The 14086-nt window shown below is 43.9% G+C and overlaps 2 protein-coding genes across 2 annotated transcripts in view; both read right to left on the bottom strand.

Annotated features, from left to right (window-relative positions):
* Positions 1–14086, bottom strand: part of LOC146457280 (uncharacterized) — a 139683-nt gene that overhangs the window by 76997 nt on the left and 48600 nt on the right. The gene's annotated exons all lie outside the window — the stretch shown is intronic.
* Positions 4226–5447, bottom strand: LOC146457282 (uncharacterized). Its single transcript, XM_085092122.1, has 2 exons — positions 4940–5447; positions 4226–4893 (listed from the first exon to the last, which is right to left on the bottom strand). The coding sequence occupies exons 1-2, from the start codon at positions 5445–5447 to the stop codon at positions 4226–4228; spliced, it is 1176 nt and encodes a 391-aa protein (XP_084948248.1).

Here is a 14086-nt window from a genome sequence, read left to right on the forward strand (position 1 = left end):
TATGTACGCGAGTTGGGGTACGCTCACTACCTTGGTGGTTTTGGTCAACATTTTTATGAGATGCCCATGAAGTACACCGATCTGTTACCCAGTCAAGTGAAGCAAGTACTGTATGTGACTCGTCGGATTCACGGTTTGCCATTTACACCCACGCATTTTGAGAATGCCAAACCCCAAGATCAACTGTCTGTGGATGTTGTCAACTTGTACGAACAGTACAAAACAAATGAAAAAATGGTGGTGGCGTACAAAGGGGGTCGCATCGAGAAGGAACTGTTGACTAAACTTGACATCGCCTCTGTCAATCTGGAGGAATTTGGCTGCCCGAAAGTGCTTGAGCTGATGCATTTGGGGTGTGGTCAGGAAGTATGGGATTGTGGTCATCACATGGGTACGGGGATCGCTCACTGTGCCGTGGCGGAGTGCCGCATAGTACAGGATTGGATGGTTTTTAAGATCAATCAATTGAGAATGAAGAAATTGACAATGGACACTTATAAACAATGAACAATCAACTTTTATTTTGTTAAGAAAAAATAAAGTTGTCACAATAAAGAAAGTTACAAATGCATTCGTCTTTTGATGTTGATGATGCCCCTTGACACGCGTTCCAACACACTCTTTTTGCCGGGTAAACGATCGATGGCCTTGACCATTTTTTCATCCGCTTTCCACTTGTCTCTGATGTTTTTGGCTTTTGAATAGTCGATGTCGTGTTGCTTGGCAATGCGATCCAATCGATTTTTGCCAGGATCCCCTCGCTGCAATCGTTTTTCCAATTTGGTACCAGGCCCCAGGTATTGGTAACCAGGGGGATGAAATTCAACCCCTAGTTTGGAGATCCATTTTTGTACGTCCGGACCTCTCCCACGTTGTTGTCTGCGTTTTTTTCTTTGAACTCGTTTACGCTTTTTTTTTCTTTGCACTCGCTTTCGTGCCATTTTAAAGTTCGTCTTTCAACTTTCGTTTGACAGGTTTGTCCCAGGTTGTCCAACCAGGTATCGTTTTCAACTTTTCCACTTCCGTTTGTCGTCTGGTTTTTATTCTTTGCCGCAACTCAGCGGTTTGCTTGAGAAGTTCTTGTCTGTAGGTACTGGACGTAGGTGTTTTTTTCTTGCCGCAAGCAGCAGCAATGGTAGCAGGAGAAGGTGTTTCTTTTTTGACTGATTTTTTTGCGGGCGTGCCTTTTATGATTTTTTTGATCACTTGTTCCATGGGGCCCGTCACTAATGCATCGTCGTCGTCCTCGTCCTCTTGCAATTGTCCTCCCATTCCACCGATTGGACCGCGTCTGACTCGTTTGGTAAGATGATGTAATTCTCTGGAAAGTGGTTTGATCTTGGCTTTGATGATGCCAGCTGGCAGTTTACTTTTGAGTAGTAGATCTCGTTTGGCGGCCATTCTTGCTGCTTTGTTGAGTAAGGCATTTTCGGTCAATTCTCCTTTGTAGTATTGAACCAATCTTTCCATGTCCTTAGGAGGGACCATTAAGACTTCTTCCATAGCTTGTCTAATATTTGCAATAGATCCAATACCTTGTCCAACTTGATACTGCACTGTCTGCAAACTTCACCTCCCCCTTCACCGATGACTCTTTTACAGCAGTCCTCGCACAATATGGAAAATTTCAGATGGATGAGTTCTTGTTCCACTCTATTATACCGTATTTGCAATTCCTTATGTTGTTCTTCCAAGGCGTTGTACTTGGCGTTGGCTTCTTGTAACAAACCCACTATTGATTTCAACGTCTGAGCAGACATTGACAGAGTAGATGGTTCATCGATGTCCACAATCCACGTCCTCTTTGTCTCATCAACACCTGTCTTCGACGCTTGATGGAATTTTTCTTTCTTCCTATCTCGCGTAACGCCCTTTTATGCTGTCTCAATTGCGCCATCAGAGGTGGTTTGACAGGAATTTTCTTCTTCAACAGGTTAAGCACGATTTCACTCACAGCATTGATCTGATTCTTATTGGCATGTCTCAACATCTCTTGCCTCTTGTAACGATTGGCTTGACGAAAAATGGATTTGATGAAGGGTAAATTGCGTTTGACGTTATTCATCTTTCCCAAGGTCTTGGATTTCTTCTGTAATGACCTCTGGCTCCGATCGCCCCCATTCTTTTATAACGTTTATCTGTTCCCAATCTCCATCCCAACTTTGCACCAGCCATCAATACATCTTTCAACTGTCCACCGACATAGACATGCCCATAACGTCTTTTTCGCCTTGCTTCCGCTCTTCGTCTTCTTTGACGTTTAATCCTGTTTTGCTTGTTAGCCATGACGGAGTGATTTTTTTTGCACTTGTTCCCCCTTTTAAAGAGTTGGCTATGAGGAGTCTAGTGGGATGTAGTCAAAATTGATTTCATATTGTTGTGAACATTTGTCCGTGATGGGTGAAGCAAAGTCAGATACGGTTTCATCCAGAGTTTGCATCTTGATGAGAAACCCATCCAATTCATCTAACGGTAATCCTCTCGCATAACTTCTTAGTTCTATCAAGGTCTTTTCGTAGGTCGTGAAGGCAAACTGAGACATGTCCATCTTCAAGGAAAATTTTTTGAAATCGTTCCATCCTTTGATGACTGAGCCTACTGCTGACAAAATGGTAACGATGATGCTGTTTTCGAAAACGGGGCCCACGATCATACCAATCGCCATGATGAGTATCGAAGCACCGTTGAGAAGACCATGACAACGTCTGAAATGATAATACATCCGACGATGACACCACCATTGTTTGTGATAGAAGCAATACAAGGAATCTAGTTTTTGAAGTAACTCTCCCTCTATGGATGGATCCTCTGTCATACACACTTGGAGAGGCATCGTTCATGCGGATACTCTCGAGGATGATCTGCTGACAGTGGGTGTGCCTCCATCCTTATAAGTGGTAGTGATTGTATTGGTGGTTGTAATGCCCACAATTCTACGGCCAGCGGCTGTTTGTCTTTGATCGTTGAGTAACGTTTGAAGTTGTTGTTGCATATCATCTTGATTGAAGGGCGAAGTCGGGGTGGTTGGAGTACCACCAGCCACGGTACGCGGACTTCTTTGCGGAGTTCTTCTTCTGCGTGGAGTTCTTCTTCTTCTTCTTCCTCTTCCACCTGCCGTCGTAGTCGTGGCTGTGGTCGTAGTGGTTCTTCCTCTTTCTCGTCTACGTCTTTGTCTCCGCGCTACCGTGGCTGGGGAGGGTATTTGATCATCGTCAGGAGGTGTCCAAGGCGGTGGACCTGGTGGAGTCACTCTCCGGGCTCTCCGGGCTCCGGGCAAACCAATGCCAGCCGGTGTCGATGTTCTAGGTTGGGGTGGTGTTTGTGATTGCTCAAGTTCAATGTTGGATTGACTCAAGGCATCTCCAATAATATCTTGTCTCCTTGGTGACTGAATTCCACCTGTACCGACTCCTGCTGGAAGAAGAGGAGTGAAGGCTCTTCTTACTCGTTGGGTCGACAAGAGGTCTCCTGGTCCACCTGTGGCCATGGTTCGTTCTCTTTCACGTTGTAAAGCCAAGTCAAATTCAGTGGGTGATGCGTAAGGATCCTCTTCCATCTAAGTCTTGCTGTTCTCTTGTGGTCTTCCACTTCGTCTCGGAAGAAGTTGACACCATCTATGTAGGTGTTCAATTTATCAATCCTCTCATCCTCGATGAGTTTAAATACCTTTCTTAGTGGTTCTTCCAAGAGATTATGGAATTCGTCCCACTCATCCAGCAAGGAAATCTTGTAAGCTATCTCTTCTTTCAACATCCTATAGAACAAATGTTCTTCAGCTGTTTCCAATAGATTCTGGATGAGTTCACGAAAGTAGGTCTCGTTGACTTTTTCCACATACCAGGCTATCTTTTTCCACTGTCGATTCTTGATCAGATTCACCACATTTTGCATGTCGCAGTAATCCATGTCATTTGTAGACATCCCAGCGAGGTGACTTTCAAAGATATCTTCGATGCTTTCTTGAAACAGATTGTCGTTTCTTTTTTGCTCATCTTTGTCCATCGGTTCATTCAAGGCGGACGCCTCTCTTTCTTCTTCGGTAGGTCCTGGCATTTGAAGCACCCTCTCTCTTTTTTTCAACCTTTCTTCTTTCTTTTTGTGCATCATTTCTTTGACGATGATTTCGTTCATTTCTTCTTCGTCTTTTGTTTTAGCTTTTTCACGACTGTAATAATCACTAATCGACACTTCTTTTCCGCCGCTTAAGACATCGTTCCACTCTTGTTCATTCATCTCCATCTCGACTGTTCTTGTAACAGCGCGTGAAGCCTTCGTCTCTCAATATATAGCTGTAGAGTCTGACGTCATCGGCTGACGCGGGGTGAAGATCCAATAGGAGATAGCCAAAAGGTCTTGACGTAGCCTTACGAAAGACACGAAGTACATCCTTCCAATTGGCGGGAAACGATTGCAATAACAGATTTCGAATACCCAATCCATCTCTCGGGTTTTTGAAGGCTACAATGTAATGCGCGTTTCTTGAAATGCTCTTGGCATATTTACCTGGCGGAAACATGTCTTGACAAAGATACAAGACCGTGATGTTTCTGTGATGAGAATGTTTGGTGAATAAATCCAAGACGCGTTTGTCACTTCCTCCCTCATCCATTAAATCGTCCATGACCAAAATACCACCTTTAGGAAACCATTTTGTCAAATCGCTCAACTCTGGAATGCCTTCGTGAAAATGAATGCCCCTTTTTTTCATCCGTTTGAAACCATCCTGCCACGCTCCGTAACAATAATGAATGGTCTTGGGAGGTGATTGAAACACATCCAAATTTTGCAACAACAATCGTTCCGTCCATTTGGTTTTTCCACTGCCGGAGGGACCCACGACCAACGTACTCGAGGGATTTCTGATTTGGAACTTCTTTCCGCATCGATTCATGACTGACAAGAATACACAATATCAAACGTCTTTTATTTGATTGCTCACACTTAAGTTTACAAACGTGGTTCCATGCGGTTTCATCCACGATCAACGATTTTAACATTTGTCCAACAGTGTGATCATTCATAACATAATCGTGCTTTGAAAACTGGTTCAAAAAGTCTGACATGCTATAACCTCTGGCTTTGGCTTTGAGAAAAAACAGAGCATAATGGCCACAACTGTTACTGTCCACATTCTGGAGACTTTGTCCGTTGGCCACAATTGTTGGCCATCTTTTCAACCAGATTTCCAATGGTTTGGCTTCGTAAATCTCGACAGGTAATCCATAACTGTCCATCACTTCGCAAACATTGTCTCGTGTCCAAAGGGCGATCCAATGTTTACCCGGTTGACTTTTCTCGTCCGTATTCACGATGTAAGCACTCTGTTGATGACTGGCGTTGGTTGGCAAACCATCACACGGCAAGGCTCCTCGATAATAAGGTTTCAAGCATGGATCTTGTCGTGCCAAGTAATCCAGTTGTACGTTACTCAATGCAACAGATTCCATCTTTTTTTAGCTTCTCTCGTAGATGTTGTACAGCACACCTCCAAACTTGTCTACTTCCAGCAGATTTTCAAACTCACCGTAAATCATCACGGTAATGACTTTTCTCGGTGCAGTATTGAACTTTATCTTAATCTGTAAGTCTCCACTCTGTCTAGGGTTTAGATCTGCTGAATCTGCATCTCCGCTGGCCACATTGTCAAACATGAAGAGGGTACAGTTTTTATTGTGCCCCCAATCCGAGTATTTCAGCATGGTAGGCACACTCTTTTTTCTGGCTCCACTGGCTAACACAAATCGGAAGAAGCCCAAGGGATCTCTGGTAGAATTGGTACCACTTAATTCCAGTGTTTCGTAGGGGTATTCTTCCCCTCTCACAATCTGCTTGATAGTTTCCAGCCCAAACTTTTGGAAGGCATAGGGGTAATAATCTCTGTCTCCATTGAAGGCTTTGGCATCCAGCAATCCTACTACCATCCGGTCTGGAATCCTATTCTGAAAGATGTTGTTTTCCTCCCAACTGTCACTTGTCCCTTGGAACGTGTAGGTTCTGATTTCACTTCTCACCACAGGATACTCAGCATAAGGAGTGGCAGCTCTCTGCACTGCGAGAGTCTTGAACATGTTGGAATTCAATCTCAGCTGACACACCATGAATCTGATTTCAATGTCCTCTGGATTCAATCGAAAGCTCTTGTTGTTAGCAACAGTGGAAAGTTGAGTTCTTCCATAGGTCCAGAAATCTGGATCATTGAAGAAAAATTGCAGTTTGACTTCTGTTTGAGGTACCAACACCTTCCCAGTGTGAAACACTTCCAGATGAGGCTTGAACATCAACCATTTTTCTTTGCCTACATAATCTCCCGTGGCTGTTTCCAAGATGGTTCGGTTGGCTGTCTGTCCGGCGGTGTGACCAGCTGTCTTGAGAGTGTCAGCACCCGTGGTGGCTTCCAATCGTGCTGGCAGGTCTAAGGCATTGAACCAACCTTGCGGAGACAAGATCGTTTCTCCTTCATCTCGATTATAATTAAGGAGCGTCTCAAAGTAAGCTTTGTAGGCATAGGTGTCTGTCTGGGGACTGATCAAAGTGCCATTGAGCCTCACAGAGAGATACTTGATAATGGAATGCGCCATGTTGTTGACAATGTGATGCGAAGCAGCCACGATGTTCGTGTTATCTGAATACTTGAGCCTCAGTTTCATTTGGAAATAGCTCCGGTTCAAATCAATGTAATCCTCCGAAGGATTTACCACAAATTCCATAGGCGTGATTCCCGTGGTGGTGGGATTGATGATGACCATGCGATAACCATTGTAGGAAATGTCTGTATCTGGTACTTCAAACAAATTCAGACTAGGATTGACTTCCACGTTGGACCGTTCATGAGCCACGGTAGCGTCTCCCATGTTTGATTGATTGATGTTCATTTGCGTTTGTGACCTCTTTTATACCTTCGCCGGAGATATCGGACCATGTCGTAACCAGGCGGTGGAGGTAGCTCGGAAGAAATGCGTCCACCGCGTTGTCTCCTTCTTTTTCCAAGTCGACTCATTTTTCCTCTACGTTTTCCTCTCTGTTTCAGTTTCGTAATGGTTGTAGGGTTTAAAAATAATAAACCTCCACGTTGTAGCGGTAGCCCCTTTTCAGCCTTGAGGCGTTGGGGGGTAGAATGAAGGGGTCGACTCATACTCCAAAGATGTCTCTGGCTCTTTTCGTGATTTCTCGTCCAAGGATTTGTTTGGCTTTTCTTTTAGCGCCCTGTCGAAATCCCTTTATAGGTTTTCTTCTCAGATCCGAGAAACTCCGACTGCTTCTCAAGCCAGCCAAACCCCCTTGTACGCCTCCTTTCAACACGTCCTTTAGCATTCGTTTGATGTTGCCACCATCTTGTTTTTGCTTGTTACGTTCCGACATGAAACGATTCAAGCTTCCACCTTTCATGCTGAATCCTTTTTGAAGTGTAGAGTCAAGATACCTTCTCCTTTTCCAAAGTTCACCAAATAACCTGTTTCCGATTCTGAAACTTCAGCTTCGATCGTCTCGATGATATGATTTCTGACAGGTATGTACTGAATGTGAAGCAGTTCAAAGTAAACTGCGCCTCTGCCCTCCCTTTTATATCGTACTTCTCGCAGGAGATCTTTGACTTTGTTACCCACCAGGGTACTGGCGCAGACATCGGAATAGACGTGAAACGTTCTGGTGGAATTTCCTATCACATTGTGAAAGGCCTTGTTCAAATTGATAAACCTCCAGTTACAGAAGACACTAAGACGTAGGCTCCAATCATCCACATACCAATAAACAGGTTTAGGACTCTGTTCTGTTCCACTGTTTAAATCGGACGGTTCTTGCAAAGCCGTTTCCTGATAGTGTTCCATGAGCAAATTTTGACCGAGTAGCCATTTTTTGGTCGAGGCGTTCCATTCGACCCATTTCATTTTCTTAGCCAACTCGGCACTGAATCGAATACCTGCTTTCCTTCCTTTGGCCGTATTTTCATTGTCGATGAGTAAATCACCATTTTGCAACCAGTTAAATTCCAAGAACAAGGGATGCACGTCATCGTCGTAGATGGCGTAACCATTCTTGTAAGAGGCGACTCTGAAGGTATCTGCCTTGTAGATGATCGATTTCATGAACGAGACGCCATCGATGATATTTTCATCGTCACTGACATCTTTCACCCAAATGTTCTTCTTTTGTTCCGTACTATACTCCAAGGGATTTCCTTGTTTTTCCGTGTTGATCGAGCGATAATACCATGTCAAGGCCATCAAATGATCCCCACGATGACCTTGCAACAGAGGTTCAATGCTCACTCGGGCATCAGGTAACGAAATGCTCGCGAGCCCCACTTTCCATCCATCGCCCGTCAAGAAAAGGGGATTGGCCAGTCGGTTCTTGAAGCTGTTGGCTACATTTTTAGGAAATTCAGTCAGATCGGATTGACTCAGGACCGTCACGTGAAAGGAATCGCTCATGTGGCTAGAAAGTCTCTCTTGAAGTGCAAGGTGATGGTGCAATCTCCACTGTAGAATTTCACTTCTTGCTCATCCGTTTCCGTAAACGCAGTTTCGATGACTTCAAAAAAAGCTTTCCTCACGGGCCTGTAGTGGACGTTTGGAGGATCGAAATGAAACATGTCGTAGCCTTTCTCCCTCTTATAGTGAAACGTGCGCAGAAGATCCTCCGTCCTGTCTGCAACGATGCTACTGCTCACCACATCAGACATGACATGCATGGTTCGATCGTCGATCAACCAATTGGAGCGAAACGCTTCGTTCAAATTGATGAACCTCCAGCTGCAAAACACGCTGAGTTGGATGAAATCTCCATCTTCCTTGAAAAAGATCGTGGCGTTTAGATCGTTAAAATTTTGCACATCCAAGACTTGAGGTATCGTAGGATCGTAAAAAGTCGCGATGAGATTGGGGGCCAATTTGATGTTGGGCATAGTCCGGTGTTGAATCGCTGTGGGTTCAAACCATTTCATTTTGAAGGCCAGTTTCTTGTTGAATCTGATAGCGGGTCTACCGTCGCCGGTAGACCGATGAACGTTACTGTTGTCGATGACCATATCGTTTCCATCCATTTTGACATCCAGGTAATACTTTTTGCCACTACTTGATTCCCTCTTGTCATCTTTTTCCGCTTCTTGAAATATGTATCTATTATACGTATCAACAAAATGTTTCATCATGGTCACCCCAGACGTAACGTAACCCTTCTTTTCCATATCCTCCACTGCGACTTCGATTGATTCTTCAACATATTTTCTTGTTCTCTCAGTTAGTTTAGCGTCTGTCCAGGAAGACCATTTCATCAGTGACTTGCTTCTCTCTCCAGTCAAAAGACTGGATAGATCGCGTAGATCGGGTTGAGCTGAAGGGGTGCAGATGCTACACAATCCCACTCTCCATCCTGGTTCTCTCAAAATCAAGGGATGATGCAATCGATTTTTGAATCGATGGGACTTGTTGTCTGGAAATTCGTTCAAATTAGAATGACTGTTCAGTGTCACGTAAAACGACGAGTGGGGCATTGCCATCACAGTTTCTTCAACTCTTTGCTTGATATCCAACTGTTGTACTTATCGGGCCAACCTTTCCATTTCACCAATGCTTGACCTTTCTCTCTCTTAAGTACTTTTTCCACTCTGAACACGTCATCATCACCCATAGTCACTTTCTGTAAATCCTGTTCATAGAACGTTCCTTCCAAGGGAGTGTCATCCAATTCGCGTATTTTGTATGTGTTAACGGGACCCCGAATGACGCGATCTACCGTGAAAACCTCCTCGGTCCAACCAGGTAAATACCCTTTTTTGAAGGTACGATGTTTCTTGTTCAGTCGCACTCGATCCCCCACACGGAACCTGGGTTTCTTTCCAACAGGTTTTAATCGTCGACCGTAAAGACGTTGCCATACTCGTCTCTCATTCTTGATGGTCACGTCTTTGGGAGGCATACCAATACTACCATGTTTTGTCGCATTGTACCCTCTCACCAACGATTGAAGCACATCTTCGTAACGCAGGGTGTTGGCCGACGTGAAATAACGGTACATGCGAGTTTTCAAAGTGCGATTAAAACGTTCCACCACAGACGCTTTGGCATCTCCCTCCGTGGAGAAATGATGGATCTTTTCTTTTTCCAAAAAAGTTTGAAACGTTCTATTGTAAAATTCTTTACCACGATCCGTTTGCAATTGAATGGGACGTCGACCTGTCTTCAAGATCTTTTCGAAGGCTTTGACCAACTGAACACCCGTCTTGTCTTTGAGGGGTTGAACCCAAGCATATTTGGACAACACGTCTATCACCGTCAAAAGGTAACGGTAGCCTCGATTATACCTCGACAGCGTTTGTACTTCCACCAAATCCGCCACCCACTGATGATCCATTCCTTCTGCCACGACAGGGAGTGTCTTGAAACGTTTTCGTCTGGGTTTGTGCAGAGTATAGCCCAAATCCTTTTCCAACAAGGATTGTGCCTTCTTGATCGTTATCTTGTTGGCTTCGGCAAATCGTTGCACACCACCCAAACTACCGCTTGCAGATGGATCATGGTAAGCTTCCAGCAAATTTCTCTTAATTTTCTTTTTCTTGCTCATCTTTTCAAGGACAAATATCTTCTCCTTTCATTGGATATCCATTTATATCCCTAGAATGATGACGCATCTTCATCTTCATGATCTTCCCTGCTGGTTTACCTCTACACCAGGCCAAGTTCAATCGGTGCCAAAACAAACTGACGATCGAAGGGAAACTCCAGCCAAATCGTCTTTGAATCATGCCATAATGATAACGACATTCGTGTTCTGAAAAGTTCTTTCTCAACCACATCATGAAAGCAACGAATTTCGTAAAATGAACGTTGACACAGCTCTCCTTGAACAGCAGCATAGGTGTGTTGACCCAATTGACACCAGGATTGTCAGGAATGATATCGGGTGGAGGTTGAAGTGCATCGTAAATGGAACGACAAATAAACATAGTTAACTTCCATTTTAACCAACGTCCTAGACATTCGTAGAGACAAGATAAAATCACACTCATGTTTGCAAATGAAACAAATTTAATCGTTCAATGCTTTTTATACAATTTCCAAAAAAACACACGTGACCATTAACCAATCAAAACAAAGTGTCAATCAAAATGAGTTCAAATGGCTAAAGAAGCACGTTCATACAACCTTCGCAATCTAGCCCAAGCTTGTTCCGTATCAGCACTGTACAGAAGTCCTCTGAACGGGCAATCGTCTGGTCCAACAATGATTTTGTCTTCCACCATCAGGGGTCTATCTCTATTGTTAGGACGCATAAACCCATTTTCTTCAGTACGCCTAAACTCTGGAGGAGGAACAGGAACAGCCAAACTCTGCATCCACTCCCTATTCTTATCGAACAACGGGACATCTGCCCACTGGAAGAAGTCACACTTATTCTTCCTGTTACAAGACATGTACAGTCTACCATTGTTCTTATCAGAACTAGCAACCTTCAGCACTGGCAAACTTCGGCAAAAGCAAACTGGTAAATGATCTTCGTACTTGTATCCCACAAAAAACTTGTCCCGTGCCTGAACGGCATTCATGTAATGCCTTGCCTCTTTCTTGCCACAGAACAGCATGCACTCCCTGTCGCTACTACACTTGCAGTACTCCCATCCACTACTAGCCACACGAACCTCGAGGGGTACACGATGAATGGGACACACCTTCATCACACCTTCTCCATCCACGGATGGATCCTGGGGATGCAGCAACTGTTTTTCAGGATTCCATCCCATCCACTTCTTGTTATGGTAGGTCAAAGGACTGTCTACCCACTGAAAGAAGTTACACTTTTCTTTCTGACCACAACCCATGTACATTCGATCATAGTTTTTCTCCGTCTTGCTCACCTTCAACACTGGATATTCGTTACAGTAACAACGAGGTAAACGTTCTTCGTGCTTGTAGTCCGCAAGCAGTTGCTCATTTACCAAACCAAAGTAATGGGGAGCGGCTTCTTCGCTGCAAAAGATGACGCACTTACTCTCTGGACAGCGATAGTACATATCGATTGGATGGGAATCTCCATTCATGTCCACTCTCTCGACAGCACATTGATGGATGGGGCAAAAGTAACGTTCTTCCATTTCATCCAATTGTTTCAGCAACTGTTTCAAGGCTTCATCCGTTTCTTTTTGCAATCGTTCTTCTTTTTCATGTCTGATCAAGCATTCAGCCTCATTAGCTTCATAGTTAGCGCAAGTAATCTCGTCTTCTCTCAAGGGTCGCCCTACCTCTGGTAAATCTGGTAACTTAGGGCCAGAGTCTAACACGATCAAGTTCGTCACATTTTCCGATGGGACAAAAGCTTTCTTGGAAACAGGTGGTTTCACAGGTGCTGTAGGTTTCCTTTTCAAAAAGTTTACCGCCTCGTCTTCTTCTTCTTCAGGAATGGGTTTTATCCTCTTACGTCTCCTCTTCCTACCAGTTTTTTCAGTTTTTTCACTGAGTTCCATGAAAGCCACAGGACCCAAGTAATGTTTCACCCAATTCCAAAAAAACGCGTCTGGACTACATGGAGGAAACTCTGGTGCACACATTCACCTTCAAACCAAGAATGAATAAAATGAAGTGTTGTTCTCCTTTTATACTCTACGTATGACGTCAACCCACCAAATAAGGTCATTGTTACTCACGTCAATGCACCAAATAAGGTGTGATGACGCACATTCGATGACGTCAATCCGTTACCCAAATAAGGTACCATGACGTCAATGCACCAAATAAGGATATTCATGGACGTCAAACTACGAGCCATATAAGGTCTTTTGGCGTCAATGGGTCATCCAAATAAGGTTTAATGGCGTCAATGAACCATATAAGGTCACTTTTTTTCTGATTGGTCAGGTCATTTTATATAAGTAAGTTGTTTCTCACTTCATTGTCACTTTCGGAGATGGAGATTTCCAATTTCATGTTTGATGATCCAAGATTCAAGAAAGATGAACCTATGGAAACGTCTCCATGTGGCGAGTACACTATTTTCACGGGCGGTGCTGAAGGAACAGATTTTCTTGCTGAAAAATGTGCCATCAATGCAGGCATGAAGGTTGACATCAAAATCCCGGAAGGGCATCCCAGAAGCAGCTCCATCACACCGTTGTGGTCTGAAATACTGGTTAAAGCAGATTCAGTGGTATTTGCTGCTATGAAATCATTAGGCAAGTCACTCGATTTGGGGTCCCTTAACCGCACTTACACAGCTAATCTCATCCGAAGAAACTACTTCATCGTCAAAGACTGTGACGCAGTGTACGCGTTTGGTCAATTCAAAGATCCCATCCATCCCACAACTCTCAAAGGTGGAACTGGATGGGCCGTCCAAATAACCATCGAAATGAAAAAGATCAACCAACCGCTGCGCGGATGGTGCCAACCAGAAGTGCTGGTATACGACATGTACTGGAAAGCTTGGTGGCAACTCCACAAGCCCAACGAAGAGCCTCCCAAGGATTCACCCATTTTCCCCTACGTTTGGAAACGGATTTATGGAGTAAAACCTCGCTTAGCTAAACTAAGTGCTGTGGTGGGATCCAGAGAGATCAGTGAAGACACAAGACAAGAAATTGCTGCCTTGTTCCAGAAAACGGTTGCCATGGAAGAAATTCATCGCTACCAAGTAAAAAAGTTAGCTGAAAAAATGGAAGCCTGTCACATCTCCCCTCTTGCCTCTCATCCAAATCAGTCCGAGGCTGACAAGACCTCAGTATGAGTAAAAAAGTGACATTCAATGAAGTGACAGTGGTTTATCAGCAAGTACTAGGAACTTTCTTTATTGCAAAGAAAAAACCACTAACCAGCGAAGAAGACATTGCCAAGAGACAGACTCCCTTTGCACAAAAAAGAACATTGTTGAAACAACAACTGCATTTAAATCATTTAGAACGCAAAGCCCGAAGACAAGCCAAAAGACAAAAAACTGAGTAAACATTGTAAAAAATGTTTCTTTATTTTATTTTACAAATAAAATTTTTACAAATCAAACAAAATGTCTACGTTGTCCTCATCCGCTTCCTCCAGATCAAACTTTTCAAACCCATAGGGTAATGACGTAAAGTTGATCGGATTGACGACTCTCTTGTCAA

The sequence above is a fragment of the Pavona decussata genome, unplaced genomic scaffold, assembly GCF_977016875.1.
Source record: "Pavona decussata unplaced genomic scaffold, jaPavDecu1.1 SCAFFOLD_244, whole genome shotgun sequence".
Lineage (NCBI taxonomy): Eukaryota > Metazoa > Cnidaria > Anthozoa > Scleractinia > Agariciidae > Pavona > Pavona decussata.

Coding starts and splice junctions, on each gene's coding strand:
- LOC146457282 (XM_085092122.1), bottom strand. CDS start 5,447: ATGGAATCTGTTGCATTGAGTAACGTACAACTGGATTACTTGGCACGA. Junction 4,894..4,939: donor CCACGTTTGTAAACTTAAGT/GTGAGCAATCAA, acceptor TATTCTTGTCAG/TCATGAATCGATGCGGAAAG.